This window comes from Pimephales promelas, chromosome 25, assembly GCF_988280905.1.
Source record: "Pimephales promelas chromosome 25, fPimPro1.hap1.1, whole genome shotgun sequence".
Classification (NCBI taxonomy): domain Eukaryota; kingdom Metazoa; phylum Chordata; class Actinopteri; order Cypriniformes; family Leuciscidae; genus Pimephales; species Pimephales promelas.
In genome coordinates, this window is record NC_142793.1 from 25,785,438 (window position 1) to 25,810,705 (window position 25,268).

A 25,268-nucleotide genomic window follows, 5' to 3' on the forward strand; every position below is an offset into this window, starting at 1 on the left:
CAATTCCATCACAAACTTGTAGGGGTTTTCTAACCACTGGTTGGAGAAAGCCTGTTTTAGGGAGTGATGCTGAAAATGAATTAAAATGGATTACTGTATGGAGATTTCACCAGCTTTGCTTTGTTTAATATGCCTTGCGACTGACCTCTGAATCCCAGGGAGAGTCGTCATTTTCATCTTTTTCGAGCCCCAATTCGGAAAGGAAATCTGAAAAAAACATGCACATCTTATCAAACGTATTACTTTATATATATATATATATAGTCTAGGGCTGTCAAACGATTAATCGCATCCAAAATAAAAGTTTGTTTTTACATAATATATGTGGGTGCACTGTGTATAATTATTTTGTATATATAAATACACACAAATGCATGTATATTTAAGAAAAAAATATTATTTATATATAAAATATTTGTATTTACATATCATATAAATTATATATAAATCTATATAGAGTATATACATGAAAATATTTCTTAAATATATATACAAGCATGTGTGTGTATTTATATTTATAAAATTAATATACACAGTGCACCCACATATATTATGTAAACACAAACTTTTATTTTGGATGCGATTAATCGCGATTAATCGTTTGACAGCCCTAATATAGTCACAAAATTAATGGCGGAATTCTTAAAGCAAAAATCTTTCAAACCATAAACTATGAAAATGTACCTCTTCGCTGGTCTTTGCTAGTGCCACCATTTTGAGGAACATTAGACTTTTCACACATTTCCTCCAGTTCTTCCCCCTCATCCTCCTCTTCTTCTACATCCTCCTCTTCCTCATCCTCTGTGGATGCCTCTTCCTGTTCAGAGATGAGTTGAAAGCCACCATAAACAGAGCATTTTGCACTCAAGGCACTCAAAAGGTTGTACAATTCAATGAGATTAGATATATAAACGAACAAAAGACACAAAACAATTGGGATGAGCAAGAACAGATTTGTCAGGATTGCATCTTTAGTGCCTCCTACTCATAGCTACCATATCTAGAAGCTATAACTACAAACCACAAGTCACCACCTCCTATCCACAAGCTACAGGTATCATCTACGGAGTACCTGTAATGATTCTTGCTTTGATCGTCTTTCTTCCATTACAGATTCGTTAACAGAGTTCTCCTCAAGTTCTTCCTCCTTACCACCTTCCCCATCAGAATCAGAAGTGAGATCGACTTCATCTATGACGGTATAGGGGATTTGTTCTTGAAGAGCTGGTTCTGGTTCAGTCACCTCTGCTAAACGTTCATCTGCAAACTCTACCGAAAGGTCACCCTCAAAATGAGAATTGGGGCTTGAACATTGAGATTCTGGATTCATAACTGCTTCCTGTGACTTTTGATCCAAATCCTGAGATATAAAAGGGATAGATGTCGAAGGTGAGGGACTGCATTGTTGGGGACTTGGTGAGTGGCTTGAGAAACTTGAGTTTTGTGGACTAGTTGCAGCTGAATGTTGATGGCTAGGTCCAGCAGATTGCAGTTGCTCGGGACTAGGGTTTGTTGGGGATCTTGGACTTGACAGTTGCTCGGGACTAGGGTTTGTTGGGGATCTTGGACTTGACAGTTGCTCGGGACTAGGGTTTATTGGGGATCTTGGACTTGACAGTTGCTCGGGACTAGGGTTTATTGGGGATCTTGGACTTGACAGTTGCTTGGGACTAGGGTTTATTGGGGATCTTGGACTTGACAGTTGCTCGGGACTATGGTTTGTTAGGGATCTTGGATTTGACAGTTGCTCGGGACTAGGGTTCGTTGGGGATCTTGGACTTGACAGTTGCTCGGGACTAGGGTTTGTTGGGGATCTTGGACTTGACAGTTGCTCGGGACTAGGGTTTATTGGGGATCTTGGACTTGACAGTTGCTCGGGACTAGGGTTTATTGGGGATCTTGGACTTGACAGTTGCTCGGGACTAGGGTTTGTTGGGGATCTTGGACTTGACAGTTGCTCGGGACTAGGGTTTATTGGGGATCTTAGACTTGACAGTTGCTCGGGACTAGGGTTTGTTGGGGATCTTGGACTTGACAGTTGCTCGGGACTAGGGTTTGTTGGGGATCTTGGACTTGACAGTTGCTCGGGACTAGGGTTTATTGGGGATCTTGGACTTGAAAGTTGCTCAGGACTAGGGTTTGTTGGTGAACTTGGACTTGACAGTTGCTTGGGACTAGGGTTCGTTGGGGATCTTGGACTTGTTGGAACTGGGCTCATTGCTTTTGAAGGATTTGGGCTACCTAAATGAGATCTCATCAGGAATGGTTTTTCCAATTTTGCTGGACTAGATGTGGTGGAACATTCTGGCCTAATGTTGGAGAGATTTGGAGACTGTGGTCGACTTGCATCCTTATCATCTTCCACCATAGATTCATCATCAGATAAATCAGAGATCTGATCTATTTCAGAAACTTTGACCGAGCCACTTGCAAAGTCATATTGCATTTGCTTCTCTTGGCTGTCGTCCTCTTTACTTATACTGTGGTCTTCATCACTTTGGCCAACAATCATGGACACTGGTATAGTTTCACTATCACTGTGTTCCATGCGCTCAGGTTCTTCCTGTAAAGGACTCTGGGAAAGGTCCTCAACAGGTTCTAACAATGACCTTTCTGAAGTGTTGTCATCCTGAAGCAAAGTCTCTTGATGTTGATCTTTTTCTGCACTTGGCATCCCCTCAGCATCTTCATCTCCTTCAGGTGTCCCAACACTTTTGTCTGAGCCAGACTCCCAAGACACCTCAGGGCTCTCCGGTTCCTTCTGTCCCAGCAAGGTCAGAAATAAGTTCAGAGGCTTTTTCGTTTGGGCTTCTTCCTCTTCCCCAACATCATCCCAATCATCTTCATTATCATCTGCAGTAGTTATGGCTTTTGACTTAGGTGATGTTGAAGGAACATCCAGAATGCTGGTGTCAAGCTCAGCTATTCCTTCATTGGGTCTCAGTTGAATTTCATCGGTTTCATCTTGAAGTTGTGCATCTTCACATACAAGGGTTGTCCCTTGAAAGGCGTCCACTTTTAAACTGTTCTTCCCAGTTCTCAACAGCTCCTCATCTTGATCGTCATCATCATCCCAATCATCATCACTATGGTTTTCATTCTTGCTCTCTATTGGATTTCTGTGTGATGTTCTGTCCACCCTTGGTAAAGAAGTTGGACTGTCATCTTTGTCCTCCTCATCTGAGAATCTTGCCTCGACCCTGACGGCTGACACAAGACAACCATCCTCTAAATCGAGAATCCCTGGAATTGGACCTCCAAAAAGTGGCTTTTCAGGAATAGGTTCATTCACATCCATTTTCTCTGGTGCCTCTTGTTCTTGATCTGTCCTTACCTCCAGAGGATTGTCCCCTGAGACACTGTCCTCCATCCTTTCCTGTCCAGGTTGGTTGACCTTTTCAACAGCCTTATCCAATTGTTCTGCTGTACTGAGAGCAATGGTTTTAGGCAACCCAGGAATGTTTGTAGTCTCACAAGCCACAGCAGGATCCTCTTCTTCCTCTTCCTCTTCATCATCTTCTTCACCATCCTCATCTTCATCATCATCATCTTCTTCGTCATAATCATCATCATCGTCTTCTTCTTCTTCCTCCTCACCTTCTTCTTCTTCACCATCATCCTCATCCTCATCCTCATCTTCACCTTCTTCAGATTCGTCCTCTTGACTTTCGTTGCCTTCCATGTCTAGTTTACTACCAGAGGGCAGCTCTGTTAACTCGCTCTGCCCACCTGACACAGCAGGGTGGAATGGGTTGAATAAAAACAATAAAGAAGGAAAGAGTTAGACAGTGTACCACACAGAGACACTGAGGGTTACCTTATGGGTGCTGCTGAAGGGGGTGGAGCTCATCTGGGGTGGGTGGGGTAAAGAGGCAGGTGGGGTTGCTACAGGGGGTTGGAGGGAGGTACTGCTGGAGGGGATTGGTCTGGACAGAGGTGGGCGGTTTAAACCCTTATCCTCACTGTCCAGTTCTGACTCTGACCCGCTCCAGGATTTGTCTGCATCCCGATCTGCTATGACTACAGACAGAGACAGCATATCACTGCACATTGTGGTGGCAGCTGGATCAGAAAATACACCTTTTTCTTTTACTTTTTGATACAGACATAACCTTGTCTTATTTCTCTAAAATGCAACATGAACTGTGCAGTTTTTTAGACTAAGTTGATTTTAAGCAGCAAAAATTATGATAAAATTTTTGTCAGATTTAAATTGGGAACTGAAACAAGTTTAGCCAATTTAATCTTTCCGCATTCAAATTGGATGAGAATTAGAGCCAGACCGATATATCGGCAGACCGATATTATCGTCCGATATTAGGCATTTTCCAAACTATCGGTATCGGCAGAAATAAAAATGGACGAAACACGCTTGAACCATGTCATGAGTGTTGGAGTTGTATAGTTTGTCCACCAGAGGGCGCTCTACACGTTCCTGTTGGCAACACTCGTTGAGTTGTCACGATACATACATTGCTTGAATAACAATTAAAAGAACATCCCCATCAGTTCTCTAAACTCAAATAAGCATGACAAAATTTGTGACTAATCATCTCCAGTTTAAAAAAATAAAAAATAAATAAATAAAATATCGGCCGATATATCGGAATATCGGATTTTAAAACCCAAAAATATTTCTATCGGTATCGGCCTTCGAAATCCTTTATCAGTCGGGCTCTAATGAGAATGGTACTTGTGTGCCTAGAACTTATATATATATATATATATATATATATATAAATCTGCCAAGGGGTCATGCCAAGATGGCTGCCAAGTGGTCTGTGTGGGACTTTGCTACAGGGCAGGGGCTTTAAATTTCAGCACAGCCGCAATTCATCCAAAAACATTTAACATTCAAACTTACCTTCTATTTTTTCCCTTTTCGAGGTGCTTATGAGTTTCTTTAAATTTACTTTCTGTTTCTGTAAAAAAATAAATGAATAAATATATATATATATATATATTTTTTCCCTGTCCAATATTACAATATATCACATGTTATTCAGAACTGTTTTCACGAGCTCAGAAATACCTTTGGGCTCAAATCTAACTCGTCATCATCGTCTGATGAAGGCCAGGAATCAGCAGCACCACTTTTTGATGCTCTGCAAATTAGTCAATTTTAGTGCTTAACAAACTTGCTGCTGTCATCATCCATTCCTGTCTGATATATCAATGACATCTCACCTGCTGATGGAGTCTGTGTGGGAAATGTCCTCTGTATCTGAGGAGAGATATGAAAGAGATTAGGACAAAATAGACCCAAGCCAATAAATAATCCATAGCGGGTACAAGCACTTTCTACCAATACAGCTATAGATCAAATTATCTAGATCATTTCACAATTATTCATATGTGGTGAACTGATGACCGATTCACACCAATAAAATATGTTTTTGTCCGGTTCCCGGTTAAGAGCAATAAGCCTTTAGGTCTATTACATTTTCTAATATACAGTAAATGCAGGGCAAAATAAGTGGCATTACAACTTACAAGTGATTGCTGATAAAGTGGGACCTTATTTTATATATGTATAATACAACAAGAAATCTGTTGTTAAATATTTTTTAATGCACACTGATTTTTTTCATTAAGTCTCGCTTTTCATTTCGATCTTGGTGCGAAACACGAATAAGTCCAGCGTACAACACACAAAGAAGTATAGCTCCTATGTCATGACTCATGACACACCATGGTTTACCATTCAGCAACATGAATGCACTTATACTACTCTTATGTAGTGTCTTAATCTCTGAGATGGTAAAGAATGACGCGTCTGATCTACAGCACATCAGTCGGCACACATTGGCAATACCTTTCCCTGCTACTGCAGAGCTGCCTCCTGCTGCTACAACAGATGAGTGTGAAGTGGGAAAACAGAACTAAATCAAAACACTGCAGGTACACTGACATACATATTTATGAAGACAGACGACACTGAAAACCTTTTGCAAATGGTCTCACCATCTTTATCTAGAGCTGGCCCTCCTAAGGGCAAACCGGCCACAATACCGCCTGGACTGCTGAGGACGGACGTCTGTTTCTTTTTGCTTGCGGTAAAATGGGAAGGTGACTGAAGGGATCTTCTCTTCGTCCCATGCTCAATGATCAGATGTGAACATCTGGAACAGAACGATTGATTTGAGCTCAAACAAGCTTAAAGGGATGCTCCACTTTTTTTTGGGAAATAGGCTCATTTTACAACTCCCCCCAGAGACAAACTGTTGAGTTTTACCGTTTTTGAATCCATTCAGCTGATCTCCGGTTCTGGCGGTACCAGTTTTAGCATAGCTTAGCATACATCATTGAAGTGGGCAAGACCGTTAGCATTTCTCAAAAAAAAAAAAAAAAAACAAATTGACCAAAGAGTTTAGATATTTTTCCTATTTAAAACTTGACTCTTCTGTAGTTACATCGTGCACTAAGACCGACGGAAAATGTAAAGTTGCGATTTTCCAGGCTGATATAGTTAGGAACTATACTCTCATTCCTGCGCAATAATCAGGAAACTTCACTGTCGCACCATGAGTGCAGCACGCGCAATGAAAATAGGCTAATACCGAGCTGGGCACTATTTTCAGGCGCTGCGTCATATCATTACGCCTGCAGCACTCATGGTACGACAGTAAAGTTTCTTCATTTTTTTTTTGAGAAATGCTAATGGTCTTGCCCACTTCAATGATGTATGCTAAGCTATGCTAAAAGTGGTACCGCCAGAACCGGAGATTGACTGAAAAATGGTAAAACTCGTTGAGTTGAAAATGAGAAAATGAGCCTATTTCCAAAAAAAAGTGGAGTATCCCTTTAAAACAAAGCTGTCAATATAAGCATTGCATTTTCATTATAATAACAAAACAATGCAAAATATAGCATTACAATCACCTTTTCAATTCATCTTTACAATGTATCAAAATTAGATAATAGCAACACAAATCACCAACATTCATTATACAAATTTTGTATTTAACGTCACGTCACATGGTGAGAAAGCCTTACGCGTGGTGTCCATTCATGACGGCATAATCATCAGAAGACCATCCCTTATCATCTTTCACCATGATGTCAGCATCATACTGCAGGAGCAAACGCACCATGCTGATTTGTCCATTGCACGCCACTATCATCAATGCAGACCTTAACAACGGCAGATACAATGTACATCAGTTTTGTTATAGCTAACTAAAAATACAAAAAAAAAAAAAAGCATTTATGTAAATGAATGTGTGCAATTTTGAAAAGGTCTGCAAAGTTATTCTCTATATCAGTGTCAGCGTTTCTGAACTCCCGGGAACAATCACGTCACAATATTCCTCTTTAAAATTATTAATACGCAGAATAAAGGGGCGGGGCCTGGTTGAGTTAGTTAGTAGTGTGTTGAAACTGGAGGTTATGGAAAGGGGCGGGACATTTCTCAGTGCTTGACCCAATCAGATCACACTATGCTTTTCTGAAGGTGGGGCTTCATAGAGTCAGGAAGTAAACAGAGCGTTACTGACAGACTGGGAAGAGAGGAGCCGCAACAATGTCGAATATGTAAAGAATAATGTGTTTGTTGAACATTCAAGCACGAACACCTATTCTAGAAGTGCATCTTTTTTACCGTTGCTCCTGGTTCTTGACATTAACATCTGCTCCCTCTTTCAGTAGAAGCTCTGTCATGTCTGTGTGGTTTTCCATCACAGCCAGCATCAGTGGAGTGTTGCCATCCTGTCAATCAAAACAACAAAACATCTCAAGACTGGATTAACAAATTATTTTTGGTGCACCCTGCCATAAGTTATAGTAATAGGCATTTATAGTGTATACTCCTAGTTTGCTACACACTCTTTTTGATACATCTAATTATTAAAAACTGTTTTCGTGGATTCCTGGGATGTACGTTTTTGTGAATGTGTGTTTTTTATTGTGTCTCTTTGTATCTTGTCAGTACCTATCTATTCAAGAATGAAGAACTATGGGCTTCTACTTATAAGCTTTTGGTGCTTCTTTGGGAGACCCATTTCACTGTAACCAATCTAGTCTGTACCTTAAAACTGTATTATTGTAAAGCTTGAAGAGGTATTGTGAATAAACTTGTGAACTAAAAACTTGTAAACTAAAAACTCTTCACATTTATGTGAATGTACACCTTTTGTGAGTGGTTATTAAGTTTCACCTTGTTCTGTGCATTGATGTTGGCCGAGTGCTCTAGGAGCTGCAGCGCCACAGGTAGGGAGGGGATGCGGGCGGCCAGGTGCAGTGCCGTGTTTCCATTGATGTCCACCAGATTGGGGTCAGCCTCATGTTCCAGGAGCAAAGACACCGAGCGGTCTTGCTCACACTGAACCGCCTACAAGCCAAAAGACACATGCATGACCACAAATACATAGCTGTCAGCATTTATTTATATTCATGGTAGGGACAGGCAACGATTAATCGCATCCAAAATAAAAGTTTGTGTTTACATGATATATGTGTGTGCAGTGTGTATAATTAATTTGTATATAAAAATACCCACACATGCATGTGTATATTTAAGAAAAATGTGTTATTAATATATCAAATATTTATACATAATTAATATCATATAAAAATATAAATATTTGATATATTAATAACACATTTTTCTTTTGTACAAATTGTATAATTAATTTGAATATATAAATACACACACATGCAATTATTTCTTAAATATATACATGCATGTGTGTGTATTTATATATACAAATTAATTATACACATTACACACACATATATTATGTAAACATAAACTTTTATTTTGGATGCGATTAATCGTTGCCCATCCCTAATTCATAGGATTCGCATAATTCCACAAGAACAAACCGAGTGTAGTACCTTCATCAAGGCGGAGCGATTCTGATTGTCACATAAGTTTAGCTTCACTTTGCTCTCCACCAAAAACTGAACGACATCTGTGTGTCCGCAGGAACAAGCGATGTGCAGCGCAGTTCTGAGGGCAAATAAGTTCAAATAAGAATAATAATAGCAATTATTTTTAACTTTTACTCAGCACGGATGCATGAAATTGATCAAAAGTGACAGTAAAGACATGTAAAGTTAGTTACAAAAAAAATAAACACTGTTCTTTCAAACTTTCTATTCATCATGTAAAAAAGCATCACATTTCCCACATAAATTAAGCAGCACTGTAATAATAAACTGTTTCCAACATTGCTAAAAACTGAGCATCAGATCATCTGATATTTCAAGGATCATGTGACACTGAAGACTGGAGTAATTATGCTGAAAATTCAGCTTTGATCACAGGAATAGACTACATTTGAACATATTCACAAAGAAAACACATTTAAAAGTGTAATAATATTTCACAATATTATATTTTTGGTCAAATAAATGCAACAACAAATTCTACGTTGAGAGCCTGGAGTCATTTAAAAGATGATGCATACCGAATAATTTCAACACGTCAACACGAAATCACAATCATTAAAGTCGATAAAGTGGTAAATCATGTTTTTTTTTTGCATTACTCAAGTACTCGCATCACTTCATAAAATTAAAGTTAAACCACTGGAGTCACGAGGATGTCTTTAGTACTATTCTGGGCCTTAAACGTGGTAGTTGCGTAGCTGTCAATGGAGGGTTTTAAAATATATTCATTTTGGTTCCGAAGATGAATGAAAGTCTTGCGGGTTTGGATTGGAACAACATGATGGCGGCGAGTAATTAATGACAGACATTTTCATTTTTGGGTGAACTATCCCTTTAGTCTAATCACTGTGGTTGGTTGGAAAGATTCTGCATTTTCTATAATACATTTTGCTCTGTCCACTACAAAGTATGTCAACGTTTACCTGTTTTCCTTATCCAGCTGATTTAAATCATTCTTCTTGGCCAGCTGTCTGAGTTTGGCCACATCTCCGCTGAACGCAGCCTTGTGAACCTTCCCGAGGTCTTTCTCCTTGACGTCGTAGCTGGCCGAAAGCACGCTCGCCGTCTCAGAGGGACTCGGGGAGCCCTTCTTCTTCTTGAAGTTGAATATTTTCTTCATGGTCGGTGACGGCACATCTCCATCAGCGGATTGTCATTCACCTGACGTTCAGGCACTGGTCACCTTGCATGTCTTGCCCATCCTCCAAAAATAAACCCTGCAAAGAGGATTAGAGTTATTTAATAATGACAGAGGCGCAGGACAGTCTGTCGTCTGCACTTTCATTCTAAGTATACTCATTCAAATAGGCTGTACAAATAAAAGCTACATTCTTTAAAGTTTATTATAAAGCCCACACATCCCTTACAAAAAGTAACACTGTGTGTGTGGTAGTAGCAGCTATCAGACAGATATCATGGTATTTTGTGACTGCCATATTCATATAGCATGGTGTTTGAAAGGCACTCCAAAACACTTAAAAATACCTTGGTATTACCATGGTACATGTTGGCTAGTAATCATTGTTTTTATTTTAAATATATGCTATAAACCAGATAACTATATAAAGTATTATATTAGAAGCCAATGCGACAAACATAACATACAAAACACGGTTGTTTAGATAGTAAAGCAATACATATGTAACGCTATGTGTTTAGAAAAGCTTATAATCACCTCAACATGTAACTTAACGTTAAATCTGCAATTACAGGCGAGCAAACAACCTGGCGAGCTTACAAACTCACCTTCATTTTCGTTTCATTGTAGGGCGTCTGCCAAGTATATTTTAAGGGAGAAACAACACGAAAAGTATTTCAAATGATGTTTGCTATCGAGTAAGAAACATCGAGTTAGCTCAAACGATGAGCCGTTTACGACGCTAGCAGCAAGCTAGCTGCTTCTGTCACCATGGTAACAGTGTGAAGATCGTAATTGATCTTAATAATTCATTATACATGTGTGTACTGCGTATTTACGGTTGAAGAATTTGGAGAATTGTTGGAAATGCATTTTAAACCTGACCTTTTGCTATGTTTAATAATATGAATGATATTAATATCAAAGCACGGTGACGGAACTCGTTATGTTTTGCTCTGTTTTTACACGGAATGGTAATCACGGGAACGTCACAAAGAAGGCGGGACTTCAACGCTCTCATCCTGCATTGGACGGTTTGAATCAATGACAGACAAATGTATCCTCCAATGAGATCACAGCTCGTCCTTTCCTGCACCTTCTTGGTTGTGATTGGCCAAATTTGTCGTGACCGACAGCCGTATTGTTCAATTACACACAAGGAATCTTTGGACCCACCCAGAATTGATTGTTCGTAGCTTATTATTCGTCAGAGAAAATTTTTAAACTATTTAAACAGTTTTTGAGCGGGTGCCTGGAAAACAAGAGGCAGTCCTGTCGAATAGAGGAAAAAGTAACTTCAATTTAGCATCTAATGTCACAAACAAAATAGAAGGAAGGATCATAACTTTGGAGCATCGGGTCTTTGTTTTTGCAGTGCTATTGTTCGAAAAGGTCGAAAGAGGTAACTTAGATGACGTTTTATATCCTATTATTATACAACTGTTTAACTTAGGTTAGCAGGGTTGGCTAGCGATTCTCAATGTAACGGTTGTCATACTTAAATTCTTTTAACGTTAATTGTATTATTCTTACGTCATAGATGTAATATCTAACGTTATTGGTGTTTATCAAACTGAAGCATGTTCATCTGCGTCTCAGTGTTTGAACTGAGATCGGTAAATCGTTAAATATTTAACATTTATGAATCCCAAATGAGGTAAGTTAGTTTATGTTATCATTTGTTTATTTGATAAAATAATAAACAGAATCAAAAAGCTATGTTGTGCTTTTGCAAATTGAAAGTGTGTTGAAATTGTATGTAATTATCTAACGTAAGTTGACTTTCGTCAAACGTATTCAATTGGTGAAATGTCTTCCGTTTGCTTTCTTGAGAAAAACCGTCTAAATGCTTAATTTCACTGTTGTAAAATGACAGATTTTTTTTTTTTTTAAAAAGCAAGTTTTATGTCAACCTTTGTTGACCTGGATGCAAATGAAATGCATATGAATGATTAACTGGACATTTTGCTCTTTGTTAGGGTTTCAAATTTTCCACGCAAATGCATGTTTTTCCATTTTCATCGAAACTCAACACAACAGTCTATATGTAGTGTAATTGAATGCATTTTTGAGATGACAGCATGATCTCAGTGCCAGTCAGATCATAGTGCAAAGTCAATTTCTGATCAGTTTGCATGCAAGTTTTTCATCCCTCAAAATGCCATTGTTTACACATGTTACAGAGCCTTCCTTCTGTATTTCCAGGGGCGCCACCATGAGTTCCTTGCCAGAGGCTACGCGCTCCCTCATGCAGGTTTTTAATGGGAAGCTGCAGGATTTTACCAATGAGATTGATACTGTCCACATGGTGTGGCTGGAGGAGATCCAGCAGGAAGCGCATCGCATGTTTTCAAGGTGAAAGAGACCGATAATGTCAGGTGGAGTGTGTTATACGCTTCATACCGTTTCTGCACACATATATTCGGTCACTAGTGAGTGTTTATGTGAGAGTCACTGTTACCGTCGTGGTCATGAGACGTGTTGATAAAAAAGATGTTTTGTTGTACAGTGACTTCAGCACAGAGCCGGAGCTCATGCCGAAGACTCCATCGCAGAAAAAGACAAACCGCAGGAGACGAGTGTCGACAGAGCTCAATGAGTCTCGCAGCAAAAGACGGTGAGGACTTTGACCATGCTGGTTTTTAATATTTTAGTTTATTTGCTTGGTAAAAAAACTTTTGTATGTCTATAGAAACATCTTTAGAGGTATTTTAAGGGTATAGTTCGCCCCAAAAATGAATACTCGCCCTCATGTCAAACCCTTAAGATTTTCGTTCATCTTCGAAACACAAATTAAAGGTGCATTGCGCAACATTTCGTGTTAAAAATAGCCGTTTTTCTAACCCATACATGCTTAAACGATTGCCTGATGGGCTGAACGAGCCCTTCTCGGATCACTGCGATTGCCTCTATAATCCTGTCCGGTGAAATGAATATTCGGGACGGATTTGAGACTAGGTTGAGACGTCAAGCGCGTTCACGCTCACCTGGTGATATCTGGAAGGTTTGTGTATTCACCGCCATTCTCCATATCAGAGAAGACAACTCCAGCGAGAAAACTTTAGTCAACGTTCCACAAAAGTAGATGGAGCTAGGTGCAGTTTCGCTTGTCGCCAGAGGGGGCGTAGTTCTGCAAAACCTCAGACTTGCGCAATGCACCTTTAAGATATTTTTTGATTAAATCGGAGACTTCTTTTCTTCCGCTGACACTGATGTTTAGTGGACACTGATGACACCGTCTAACTTAGTGGTTTAGTCCAAGTTTTCTGAAGAGACTCGATTGCTTCATATCATGATCAGCTTTAATTTAGCCTGAAAAAAAAAAATCCTGATTATTAATATGAATTATGTATGGCTCTTGATATCTCTCCTTTAATATACATACATCCAAATTGTCCTCTTTTTTCTCTTCTCTATACTGATAGTAAAAGATGTCATTGTCTGTCTTTTAGGTTTTCCCAGGGGAAACGCAGCAACTTGCGTCGCTCCTCGGTCCAGATGACCCTTAACACCATCTCTGAGCTTGTTGCGCCACACGTCCCGAACGACAGCTCAGAGAGCCTCGTGGAGGGACCAGCTCGCCGCACACGTCGCAACAAAACCACCGCTCCGGCGGAAACCGAGCCCGTCAAGCGCAGCACCCGTAATAAAGGTGGCGCCGTGACCAAAGAGGTGGCAGAGAGCGTTCCAGAACCCGTTGAGGTGCAGGATCAGATCCTGGTGTCTGAAGCCGTGGTGAAGATTCCCTCCTCGGAGCGTCTGAGCGCGGATTTGATGCTGGACGCTGGTTTGTCTCCAGGCCGATCCGCCAACAAAATCCCCATCGCTGGGGACCGACCTCGGGGCTCGTCCCGGACGTCGGCTCGCCGCTCGCAGGTCGTGCGGCGCTCTCTGGTGGGACTCAGGCATAGCATGACCCAGGAAGCTGTTCGTAGGGCGTCCCGGCGCTCTTTCCTGAAGAAGAAAGCCAGACTGGGCAACTCGACCTGCAGCAGCTCCGTCAGCGGTGAGGCCATTCACAGTCACCGTCAGAACTGAACTTCACTAAACTGAAATGAATAACTTCGGTCTAGAGCCCGACCGATAAAGGATTTTGAAGGCCGATACCGATACAAATATTTTTGGGTTTTAAAATCCGATATTCTGATATCGGCTTTTTTTTTTTGTTATTAAATATTGTTGGATTTCACACACGTGTAAAAGAAAAGCTAACTTTTTTTCACAAGATACGTTTGATACTTTTTCTCTATGTCTAAATGTTCACTCCTCGCAAGTCTAACTTACATTTTACACTGCAGGGACTGTAACTAGAGATATGCTAGTTATAAATATAGTAATCATTACTTTATTTAGGCAGAAAAAGCTCATTGTGGTTTCCAAGCTCATTAGCGCTCTTCCACTGACGATAGTGGCATTAGCTAGCTTTGTGGTTAGCTAGTTTATGATTAGCAATAGATGACATCATACTGCAAATTGTAAAACATACATTTTCAATAGAACAGGCCAAGGAGAGATGATTAAAGCGTGTTTAGTCTATTTTTATTTTATTTTTGAAATATTCATTTATCGGCCATTATAACTGCCGATACCGACGTTTTGGAAAATGCCTAATATCGGTCTGGCTCTACTTCGGTCTGTGTTATGAATGCCTCATTAGGATTTATTGCTTTGTATCGCTTTTTAAAGTGATTTTTAAGTTTGTATGCTAACTGAATGATGTTTTTGTCTTTCCAGAAGACATTTGTATGGACATTGAACCAGAGGACATCGAGAACAAAGAAGAACAGTGAGTTTGCTTTGAAATTTCAGCATATGATGTATTTTTTTTTCTGGGATTTTAAACTCGCAACCTTTTGGTTTTCAGTCGAGATCTTTTAAACGCCATTTCTCGCTTCTATTTAGGGTTGATGCACCACAAGAGACGGCCGACCCGCCCACTGAAACCAACCCTGAACCTGAAATCGTCCAAATTGAGGTGAGAAATTTCTGCTTTACCCTCTGTTTACACGAGAGCGTAAAAATATTTTATCGGCTGTGCCTTTCGTTTACACTGAAACGGCGTTTTTAGGGCTTTAAAAAAAAACGCAAAAAAGTTAAACCACCCTCGAGTGGATATCTTAAAGGGTAAAAACGCAAAAGTCTGATTGATTGACCGGAAAGGTTGTAAGCGGGCGCAGACTTTGTTTTGTGTGGGAGTGCTCCACATTGCCATCTAGCCGCCTGGAGTGCATACTACATCGAATTTCACACACTTTTGCGTCACCACATGCGACGCAAAATGGGATTTATGGGATATTATGGGATTTCCCACCCATAACTTGGTGGGATTAATGGGATTTCCCACCCATAACTCTAGTCTAAACGCAGAATAAAAAGTGATAACGCAACGCCACTTTTGCGTTTTCACTTCAGATCGTTTCTGTGTAAACAAGGCCTAAGAGTCACAAAACACCCACATTTAACCAAACAAGTGTTTTATTGCATAGTGCAATTTGTAAATAAATAACTCACGGCTGTGTGATATCATAGGAGCCTGAACCTGAGAAGACTGAAGAAAAGGAAACTGAGATAAAAGAAGACAAACTACCAGAAGAGATTTCTGAATCTCCCAGCAGCGTTGAGAACAGTCGCATCACACGATCCATGGCTCGTACTTCAGACTCGGGTACAAGTCTAACAGAGGAAATGCAGACTGTGTATATATGATGGGATGTGTATCGTAAGGTTTGATTTACTGCATTTATCTTCCTGTAATAGATGAGAGTAGCAGGTCAAAGTCCAGAGGAGATGTCCGGTAAGCACATCATCAACTCGAATTCTTCATTAGAGTTGGTGGATTACTGTGAATGTTTTCTAATGGTCTTTGTGGTTGTCCGTCAGGCCTATGCGTTCAGGCTCCAAGCGTCAGGCAGCTGAGTCAAGAATTCGGGAAATCAACACACCCAAGAAGAAGCCATCTCCTCCGAAGAAATGCCTCACGGTATGAGTCTGACCATCATAATGCCTGAAATGAAGCCAAAACATTGAGTCTTGTAAAGAAAGGCTTTCTGCAGAAGTCCACTGTGTTCGTAAAAAGGATTTGTATTGATTTTTGGGTTGTTGCTTGAGGTTTGGATTAGCCAATCTTTGATCAGTGCAGACCATCATCCATTATGTGTCTGTCTGTGTGCATGTAGAGTATCGCTCCACACATGCGCTCGTTCGTGCACACGGTGCAGAAGAACCAGATGCTGATGATGACGCCGGGATCTCTGGGCCGCAACAGCGTCATGAAGTCCTTCATCAAACAATCTGCCACCAAAACCGATGTCAAGGTGGGCACACCTTTCAGAGTGTTCCTCTGTGCATGTTTTTTTTTTATATACACTCACTCACTAAAAAAATAGCATTAATAGATTAATTAAATTAGTCATTTTGCACTTTAAAATTCACAGACACTAGTCCATATTGCGATTTGATTACAGGATAGTTCACCCCAAAATGTTAAAGGAGTTTCACTTTTAAAAAAACTTTTGCTGATAATTTACTCACCCCCATGTCATCCAAGATGTCCATGTCTTTCTTTCTTCAGTCGAAAAGAAATGAAGGTTTTTGATGAAAACATTCCAGGATTTTTCTCCATATACTGGACTTCAATGGGGTCCAAACGGTTCAAGGTCCAAATGAGAGTTTCAGTGCAGCTTCAAAGGGCTTTAAACGACACCAGTCGATGAATAAGGGTCTTATCAAGCGAAACCATCGGTCATTTAATAAATAAGTAAAAAAGTTTAAGTTTTATAAGCTGAAATGCTCGCCTTGCTGTGTTCTGTGATGCGCGTTCGTGACTCTCCTGTTCGAACTCGTTCATCAAAATGAACAAATCTTTTTCCGAGTCATGACTCGAAGGGCCCTCGATAAGACCCTTATTCATCATCTGGTGTCGTTTAAAGCCCTTTGAACAGTTTGCACTGAAACTCTCATTTGGACCTTGAACCGTTTGGTTCCCATTGAAGTCCATTATATGGAGAAAATCCTGGAATGTTTTCATCAAAAACCTTAATTTCTTTTCGACTGAAGAAAGAAAGACGTGGACATCTCGGATGACACGGGGGTGAGTAAATTATCAGCAAAAGTTTTTTTTAAAAGTGAACTACTCCTTTAATTGTCATTACTCGCCCTCATGTTCCAAACTTGTACGTTTTTCTTCTGTTAAACAAATGAAGATATTGTTCGGATAAAACAAAAATACTATGGAAGTCGCATACTATGGTTACCAACACCGTTTAAAATACTTTGTGTTCAACTCATACAGGTTTGTCTGAGTTTTTGGGTGAACTATCCCTTTAAGTGTAGAGCCCTACTTTCAATTTATTTGTCTGAAATTTGCTCAATTCTGTGACATTTGGTGTTATACGGTAAGTTCCGCCCACATTGTGGAAATCTTAGGGCTGTAATTTTTCTATTTGAGAGTAGTGTGATTTATTAGGTTACTTCAATGGTAAATGCATGCTTCTCCGTGTAGAAGTGGTTTTAGTTGGTAACTGTACTTCCTGTCTCTCCCCCTCAGTTGGTCTCGGTCTCTGTGGTGAGTATAAACAAACGGTGTCATTTCCATGTCAGGTCAACTATTACAAATCCCTTTTGTTTGACACTTCCTGTTTTTCTTACATTATAAATGGGCTTCTTTTTTTAATTTGCTTAATCCCGTACCTCATAAGCCCCTTTCTCACAGTGCGGCGATCCCATAAAATTGCTAGAGTGCCTTCTGTGTAAAGGCAAACGCATCCCGGGAATGATTCTGGAATGGGGACCTAGTAATATAGCCGTCGGCTAAGAGGTGTGTCGTAATGATGAAAGGTCATTCGCCAGATTAGTGAAATGCTCTAGTTTATGATCGAATCAGGGATTAAATGCACTAGCGTGGTTTCTCTAGAAAGAAAGCGCAAACTAAAGACGCTGCAGATACATTACTCGTCACGTTGATGGGATGTGTGTGTGTGACTGAACGCATGCATAGATTCCAGAAAATCACTGGCAGTGTGAATGAACCAAAATCAAACGATCCCGGGAATCTGTGTGAAAGGGGCTATAGACCATTTCACAAGATGTAAACAACACCGGTCCAGAAGCACTTCCTGTTTCAGTTTTTTAACACTACATAAAAGCTGGGATAAAATACAACCAACAGAACATGTAAAACTGAATCAAAAAGTTAAACAAACATCTTTAAGATGTGAAATAAAGAAAACAGTTACAAACTGAAACAGGAAGTGTTTCTGGACCAGTGTTTACATCTTGTGAAATGGTCTATACTACACTTCCTTCGGGCGGTGAAGGCACTCGGGGTCTAAACTGAAACAGAACTGACCATCCCATTCAGACTTTGTCGGATTAACCTCATCACTCATGTGGTGTATAAATGTGTGTGTGTCTGGCTTGGGAAGTTCACCTTCACCCATTTGTGTATCAGATGTTGCCAAGAACTGTTTTTATTCACTTTTCACACAAAGCAAAAGACGCCGTCCTTGTATTTGGTTTTAGATTTCATCGTCCTTGCTCTTAACGTCACTCATTCTTCACTCAAATCCTGTAATTGTTGTAACTAAAATGAACACTTTTCCTCCAGGAGCGAGAACGACAGAAGTGGGACGCCTTGAACAAGAAGATCGAGCAAGAGAATGAACGAAAGCTGAAGATTGAGGAGGAGAGACGAAAGAAACAGGAAGAAATGAAAAGGTGGGGAGGACGAACTTGAATTGAATTATTGATCGAGTTTAAGTGTGGATGCAAATCGGGACTCGCTGTGAATTCTGTCCACTTTAGAAAGCGGGATGAGCGTTTGAAACGGGTTGTTGAGGCTCGAGTGAAAGGTGAAAAGGAGAAGGAGCAGGAAAAGAAAAAGAAGATTGAAGAGAAGCTGGCACTGCTGGAGAAGAAAAATGATATGGTTTGTAGTGAAGTTCTCAAGACTGAATGGAAACCCATGTTTGAAATCCAGTATTTTTTAATTAAAATTAATAATTATTTAAAAAAATAAATTGTATAATATGACTTCTTGATTATATTTGTTTTGTTTTTGTTATATTTATATGATTTTTGTAAATTAATTTTTGCCATGAAAAATAGCTCTGACTGCTGACATGGCATGAAATAAAATAATCTGAATTTGATTTTAAGGTTTTTTTTTGTTTTTTTTAATGTTGTGGGGTTTCTCTCTCTCTCTCTCAGATGCGAGTTGAGCGAATGGCAGAGGAGAAAGCCAAGAGGAAGGTGGCCACTAAACGACAGGAAGAACTGGAGCTGCGCAAGAAACAGGAAGAGGCAGCCCGACTAAAGAAAGTTCAGCAAGCTGTAAGTGGAGAGACCATGTTGAAAGAAGTTAATGGGACGGCCTTCAATGTTGAAAGTGTACTTTAATTATTTATTCTTTTTGCAACCACTTATTTTCTTTCAAACCAATGGCAAATAATATCAAGGCTAATATAAGATTTGTTTTGTATATATTTTACTTATTCTTTGGGGGCTTTGTAAGATTTTCCATTTGATCAACAAAAAAAAAATTGATCAAAAACAGTTGTAATTTATTCCTGTGTTCAAAGCTGAATTTTTCCAGTCTTTAGTGTCACATGATCCTTCAGAAATCACTCTAATATGACGATTTTCTTCTTATCAAAAACTGTTTTGCTGCGTATAATTTGTGTAAACCATTATTTTATTTTCAGGATTCTTTAGTGAATAGAACAGTTTATTTGAAATGGGGATGTTTTGTCGCATTATAAATGTCTTTACCGTCACGTTTGATTAATTTAATGCATCTTTGGTGAATACGTTAATGGATTAACTACAAAATATATTTTATATGAAATAATTGTAGCTACAATTGCATATTTACATACTTGTCTTTTGCTTTAGGAGGAAGAGGAGCGGCGACACCAGGAAATGCTGGCTAAACGCAAGGCTGAAGAGGAGCGAGAGAAGGCCCGCAAACTGGCCGAGGCCACACGCGCGCTGGAACTGAAGAAGGAACAAGAGCGGGAGAAAGAGAAGGAGCGGGAAAGGGAAAGGGAACGTGAAAGACAGGCTGCTGCTGAGAAGTTAGTTGTGCTTTAACATGTGTGTGTTTGAAATGAAAGCATGATTTTCTGAGATCTTAAATGTGCATGTTTGTGTCTTGCAGAGAAAGACTAGAGCGAGAGAAGGCCATCGCTCTTCAGAAGGAACTGGAGAGAGCAGCCAGAGAGAAGGAGAGGAGAGAGATGGAGGAGAAGAGGAAGATGGTGAGGATTTTATTGTAGTATGTAGTTTGTTTTCCGATAAAGAGACATGCGCATATAAACTACACTAAACTCATTTACCAAATAAATCCCTCAATGTCCAACAAAATATTTCTGATGTGATTGGATAACTGGACTAACTAGCGAACCAATCGCATCACAGGGTTTCCGCGGGGTCTTAAAAAGTCTAAAATGTCTAAAATGATTTAAGACCTAGAACACTGTACTTCAGCAAATTTAAGACTTTTTAAGGCCTTAAATTGTGATTTAAACAGGTCTTAATTTTCCTACGTCCATGTAAATCTCATTAAAATGCTCCCGCAGCGCTTTGGATTTTTTATTTTGCTTGTTCAAGTATAATTCGCTGTATTATGACTACAAAATAGACCAACATGCAACAGCCAATCAGTTTTGTGTTATTGGCGCGTCTCTCAGATACCACAGACGGACATAAAACGTATTTTATTCAGCTATGGGGAAGTGGAAGTTTAGCGATACTTGGCTTAAAAATCAGAATGGTGGAGGTGCTCTGGGATCTCCACACGGTGACGGGACACCAGTCCTACATTGTTTCAAACGATGTTTCTGGACTCTGACATCGCTAAATTCTTCAGTTGCAGGAAAGATAAAACGGACTACATCATGTGCTTTTTATATGTGGGGATTTTATAAAAACAAACAGAACTAATTTCCAAAATCACGGGACCGTTTGTGCTGATTATCGACGAATGTTCAGTTTGAATAAATTAAATTACTTTGCGAATAATTTTGAGACTATGCGTTTCCTTTGTACTTTTTTATTTATTTATTTATTTATTTATAGGTCTTAAATTTCATTCATAATGGTCTTAAAAGTCTTAAATTTGACTTTGTGAAACCTGCTGAAACCCTGCATCACACCATCTCAAATGTTGGTTCGGTCATTCTGAAATGCCTGAGCCAAAGTCTGACACCAGAATGACCGATGTTTAATTCCCTCCCTGACACCAGGCATCCGAGCATTTTGCATTGCATGTTCTCTGATGTAGAAAACAAGAGCCACGCTGGCTTTTTTTTAGATTTTTCTGACTAAATATTTTGCAAAAATTTCCCAGGAAGTGAGGACTTTATTCTCTCGAACGCATGGAATGGAAACGGTGCTTTATTTGCGAATATTTTATGCGATATTCCAATTTTGCGATTTAAGTTATATTCACAACTTTCAATGAAAACCCAGACCCACATAACTTTATATTAATCATCGATTGTGTTCTGCTTGACCGATGTTGGCTTTCAATAAGGACCGAACAATTCTCAACTTTGACATGGTGTAGTGCCTACGTTACACAACGGTCCCATTAAATCTGAGCGCTCCATTAACAGGAGGAGCAGAGGAGGGCCGAACAGGAGAGGGAAGCCCAACAGAAACGAGACGCTGCACTCGCCGCCTCGGCGTCCCATGCTGCCACAGCTCAGGTAATCAAGTGCGACGTTATTTCTTAATATTTTGAAGGGGATTTTGGTCCGTTGCCGAAAACGCTTAAATGAATCTTTCTCGTATTTTATAAAAATGAACTGTATCAATAGCTATTACAAAATATACATTACATTTTTGTTATTTTTCATTTTAAAGCTGCAGTAAGTGATTTCTGAGAAACGCTATTGAGTTTTGAAATCAATAATACAAACACGCTCCCATTTTAAGCTCCGCCTCCAAATTCACAAACATTCTATGCAATACGGGCTCCTCCCCCATCACGAGTGGACACGCTCTGTCTGATCTAATGCACCTTTAATACATTTTAATGTGTTAAATTTATTTATACTTCGTACACTGAATCCAATTATTATTTTATTCTTTTCAATGAACAGGTCTCAAAAACACAAGCAGCTAAAATGCTCAACTCCACCATAACCAAGGGTTCAGCTCTGAACATGACTGTAGATATTGAGGTAAATGTCTTTTCCTCGCCTGTTCATTGGGTTGCTTACTGCTAATAAATATTTGTACTAAAGCTAAATTGTTCCTTTCCACAGACCTCGGTCATGAAGACTCCAGTCGGGAAAGGAGCCGCTCAAAATGAGACCGTGGATCTCGGAGCTGGACTCAACGTGACCGTTGACATTGAGGTGAGGTCAAGGCAACTGTGATGCATCTTTTTCCTGCTAAAGCAGGAACGTGTCAGTTAATATTTGAATAGACCATTTCACAAGATGTAAACAACACTGGTCCAGAAGCACTTCCTGTTTCAGTTTGTAACAGTTTTCTTTTTTTCACATGTAAAGAAAACATCTTAAAGATGTTTGTTTAACTTTTTGATTCAGTTTTAAATGTTCTGTTGGTTGTATTTTATCCCAGCTCTTATGTAGTGTTAAAAAACTGAAACAGGAAGTGCTTCTGGACCAGTGTTGTTTACATCTTGTGAATTGGCTATATAGTTTCCAGAGAAGGAAATGAGATGACGTCATTTTTTAGGTTTAGTTCTAGTTCGGTTTTTTGTTTCGAGGGGTTTTTTTTTTTTTTTTTTTTTTTGTGTACAATCATATAAAGCAATCTCAGGTGACTAGAACAGCTGGTTTCTGACCCCGTCCCGTGTTTTACACCTTGCAGCAATCTCCACAGTCCTACCAGATCACTCCTAAGGGCCAGAAGGTGACCGTTTTAGTGAATCCCGACGATTACGGCATGGACCAGAACAGCGATGACTCGACAGACGATGAATCTGCACCCAGAAAACCCATCCCGTCCTGGGCTGAGGGTATGATGCTTTTGTGGCAAATGCTGGAAATGTTTATTTGTAGTTAATTTTCCGTCTGTGCGCTCAGTGTGACGACTTTTGGTTATTTTTTTTGTAAACTTAAATGAACGAAAACTAAATGAAACTAACAACCGTTACTGAGAAATTAAATAATTAGTGAAAATAAATTTCTATCAAGTCTAGACCTTATGCAAAAACAGTTGTACGTTAATTTGAAGTAAGATGACCATCTCCACACATATTAGACAAGATGGCACACTGAGCTGAAATGGCCAAGCATGTCTACCCCCACAAATAGATGTACATTTGTCAGGGTAGACGTAAACTAAATGTCTGGTCTGAATAGAACAAATGAATACGAGTAAACGAGTATGGAAAAAGCATTAGTGGGTCAATACAAAGATCATTTTTGAAATGATTAATCATAGAAATAACCATAAAAGACTAATCAACAATTTTTTCTCATACTCTATTTTTAACGAGATTTGATTTTAATATGAGAGTATGAGTGAATAATTTCTTACTTTTTAAGTTGCATTAGTTTAGCGTTAACTGTAAACTGCTAACTTTGCTGAAATATGTCTTTAACTGAAAGTGTTTACTCTAAACTATAATTACTAAATAGAAATGTTCACAAAATAAAAACTAAGCCATTAATGAAAATAACTCAAACTAAAATGTATAGGGAATTTGACAATTAAAATTAACTAATTTAAAAATGCAAATCTATAATAAGCTTGGTCTGAGCAGCATCTTTCTTATAGTATGTTTACATTTATTCATTTAGCTGAAGCTTTTATCCCAATTGCTACGTCAGAGGTTGCACACGTCTGGAGCAACTAGGGGTTAAGTGTCTTGCTCAGGGACGCATTGGGGTCTCTCACACCAAAGGCATAGTAGAGTTAAAGAACACAATGTTGTCCCCCCCTCGTTGCTGAGAAATATAATGTAGTGATTCAGTATCAAAACTATTATTGAGGAGGGTTGAGTATCGTTTAAATGAACATCTGATTCTGCTTATCAGCCCACACAAACTACATGATAGTTTTTCTGTATCTACAGCATGTTATTGTGTTATTTTAAAGCGATTGTGGTGTTGTGTGCAGGTATGCAGTTGCAGCAGGCTATAATGAAGCACTATTACAACCCACTGGATCTGCACTCATATTTTGGAAAGCCTGAACCACCCAAGCTGGAGGAGATCTTCAGGCGGACCAAACCTCGCTTCTTCAAACGCACTAGCTCCGCTGTCTGGCATTCTCCACCACGTCTGGGAAATTTGGGCAATTGATAACCAAATGTACTTTTTTTTTTTTCCTACTTTTAGTCTGTCGTCTTTTTTATGTTGTTGCCTTTTGTACTTTAAGCTCACTTTAATAAAGCCTTTTTAAAAATCTATATGTAAGTAGATTAGGCTGGGGGGGAAAAGAGTCGAATGTGTAATTTAGATGAGACAAAAGATGGAGTTTGATGACTGGATGGACTGTCTCTGTTTAAGTGGTTACATCACCCATGTATTTAAATGGCGTCACGTGTAATAATATTCGGAAGTGTACACAGGAGCTGCTACAAATGGGATGGGAAAGTAGATGTAGATGATATGGGGGTGATGTTGTCCCACAAAATAAGTGTTCGATGTACTCTGGACTGTCAATAAAAGTGTAATTTCTAAATGTTTGCGGTGTGTTTATGATTGATGTTGATAAGGCAATCCGGATACCAAGCATCAGTCGCAATTCATTACATTAACCTTCAGATGGTTTTCGTTTCCTGTTTACACTTTGGGGTCTATATGACCCCAATAATTGATTTGAGTAATTGTACATTTTTTTTAATCACACAAATAATAAATCTTATTTTATTTATTTTTAATCTATTCATTAATACTGTTTTTGGAGATATAGAGTACTTTAGTATCCATATACCACACAATTCCTCAACTACACCATTAGCTTGCATATTACATTTTTATTTTATTTTTTATGATACATTGCATTTATGCTCTAGTACTAGGCCTTCATTTCTGTGTAAAAATGTTCAGATTTATGCTGGGTTTTTGTTTTGTTTTTGTCAAATGAAGAAAATATATTTAGTTTTTCACATTTCCCATTCATTTCAATGTGGGGTCATATTGACCCCAAAGACCAGAATTGTAAACATTTTTTACACACCTTCAGAACAACCGAATCAAGCCCATCTATATTTTTTGTGTATAGATAGATAATGTATGAAAAGTCACAAAATCTT

The 25,268-nt window shown here is 39.2% G+C and overlaps 2 protein-coding genes across 23 annotated transcripts in view; one reads left to right on the forward strand and one right to left on the reverse strand.

Annotated features, from left to right (window-relative positions):
• The window catches only part of LOC120472128 (alanine and arginine rich domain containing protein), a 42,005-nt gene extending 30,950 nt beyond the window's left edge, over positions 1-11,055 (reverse strand). For 9 of the 21 annotated variants that reach the window (XM_089127897.1, XM_089127888.1, XM_089127892.1 and 6 more), the window contains exons 1-14: positions 10,639-10,990; positions 9,816-10,109; positions 8,836-8,950; positions 8,156-8,329; positions 7,601-7,707; positions 6,997-7,134; positions 5,965-6,122; positions 5,816-5,848; positions 5,188-5,224; positions 5,033-5,105; positions 4,865-4,922; positions 3,818-4,020; positions 685-817; positions 146-207 (exon numbers count right to left, since the gene is read on the reverse strand). In XM_089127897.1, the coding sequence (XP_088984023.1) occupies positions 146-207; positions 685-817; positions 3,818-4,020; positions 4,865-4,922; positions 5,033-5,105; positions 5,188-5,224; positions 5,816-5,848; positions 5,965-6,122; positions 6,997-7,134; positions 7,601-7,707; positions 8,156-8,329; positions 8,836-8,950; positions 9,816-10,012 (1,488 nt within the window). In that variant the 5' untranslated portion in view covers positions 10,013-10,109; positions 10,639-10,990. Of the gene's footprint in view, positions 1-145; positions 208-684; positions 818-1,072; positions 3,730-3,817; positions 4,021-4,864; positions 4,923-5,032; positions 5,106-5,187; positions 5,225-5,815; positions 5,849-5,964; positions 6,123-6,996; positions 7,135-7,600; positions 7,708-8,155; positions 8,330-8,835; positions 8,951-9,815; positions 10,110-10,638 lie in introns of all 21 variants that reach the window. The other 12 variants (XM_089127901.1, XM_089127894.1, XM_089127893.1 and 9 more) reach the window with 6 other exon arrangements.
• Positions 11,056-11,261: 206 nt separating this feature from the next.
• incenp (inner centromere protein) lies at positions 11,262-24,698 on the forward strand. 2 transcript variants are annotated; one of them, XM_039662261.2, is made up of 21 exons: positions 11,262-11,432; positions 12,236-12,385; positions 12,540-12,647; positions 13,483-14,036; positions 14,765-14,816; positions 14,933-15,005; positions 15,560-15,695; positions 15,788-15,824; positions 15,911-16,010; positions 16,207-16,344; positions 17,577-17,594; positions 18,636-18,745; positions 18,833-18,956; positions 19,238-19,360; positions 19,922-20,103; positions 20,187-20,286; positions 21,646-21,738; positions 22,135-22,215; positions 22,300-22,392; positions 22,874-23,021; positions 24,128-24,698. In XM_039662261.2, the coding sequence occupies exons 2-21, from the start codon at positions 12,246-12,248 to the stop codon at positions 24,310-24,312; spliced, it is 2,595 nt and encodes an 864-aa protein (XP_039518195.2). In that variant the 5' UTR covers positions 11,262-11,432; positions 12,236-12,245; the 3' UTR covers positions 24,313-24,698. The 2 variants fall into 2 exon arrangements, with proteins under 2 accessions (XP_039518195.2, XP_039518196.2); XM_039662262.2 differs by lacking the exon at positions 17,577-17,594.
• Positions 24,699-25,268: the final 570 nt, after the last annotated feature.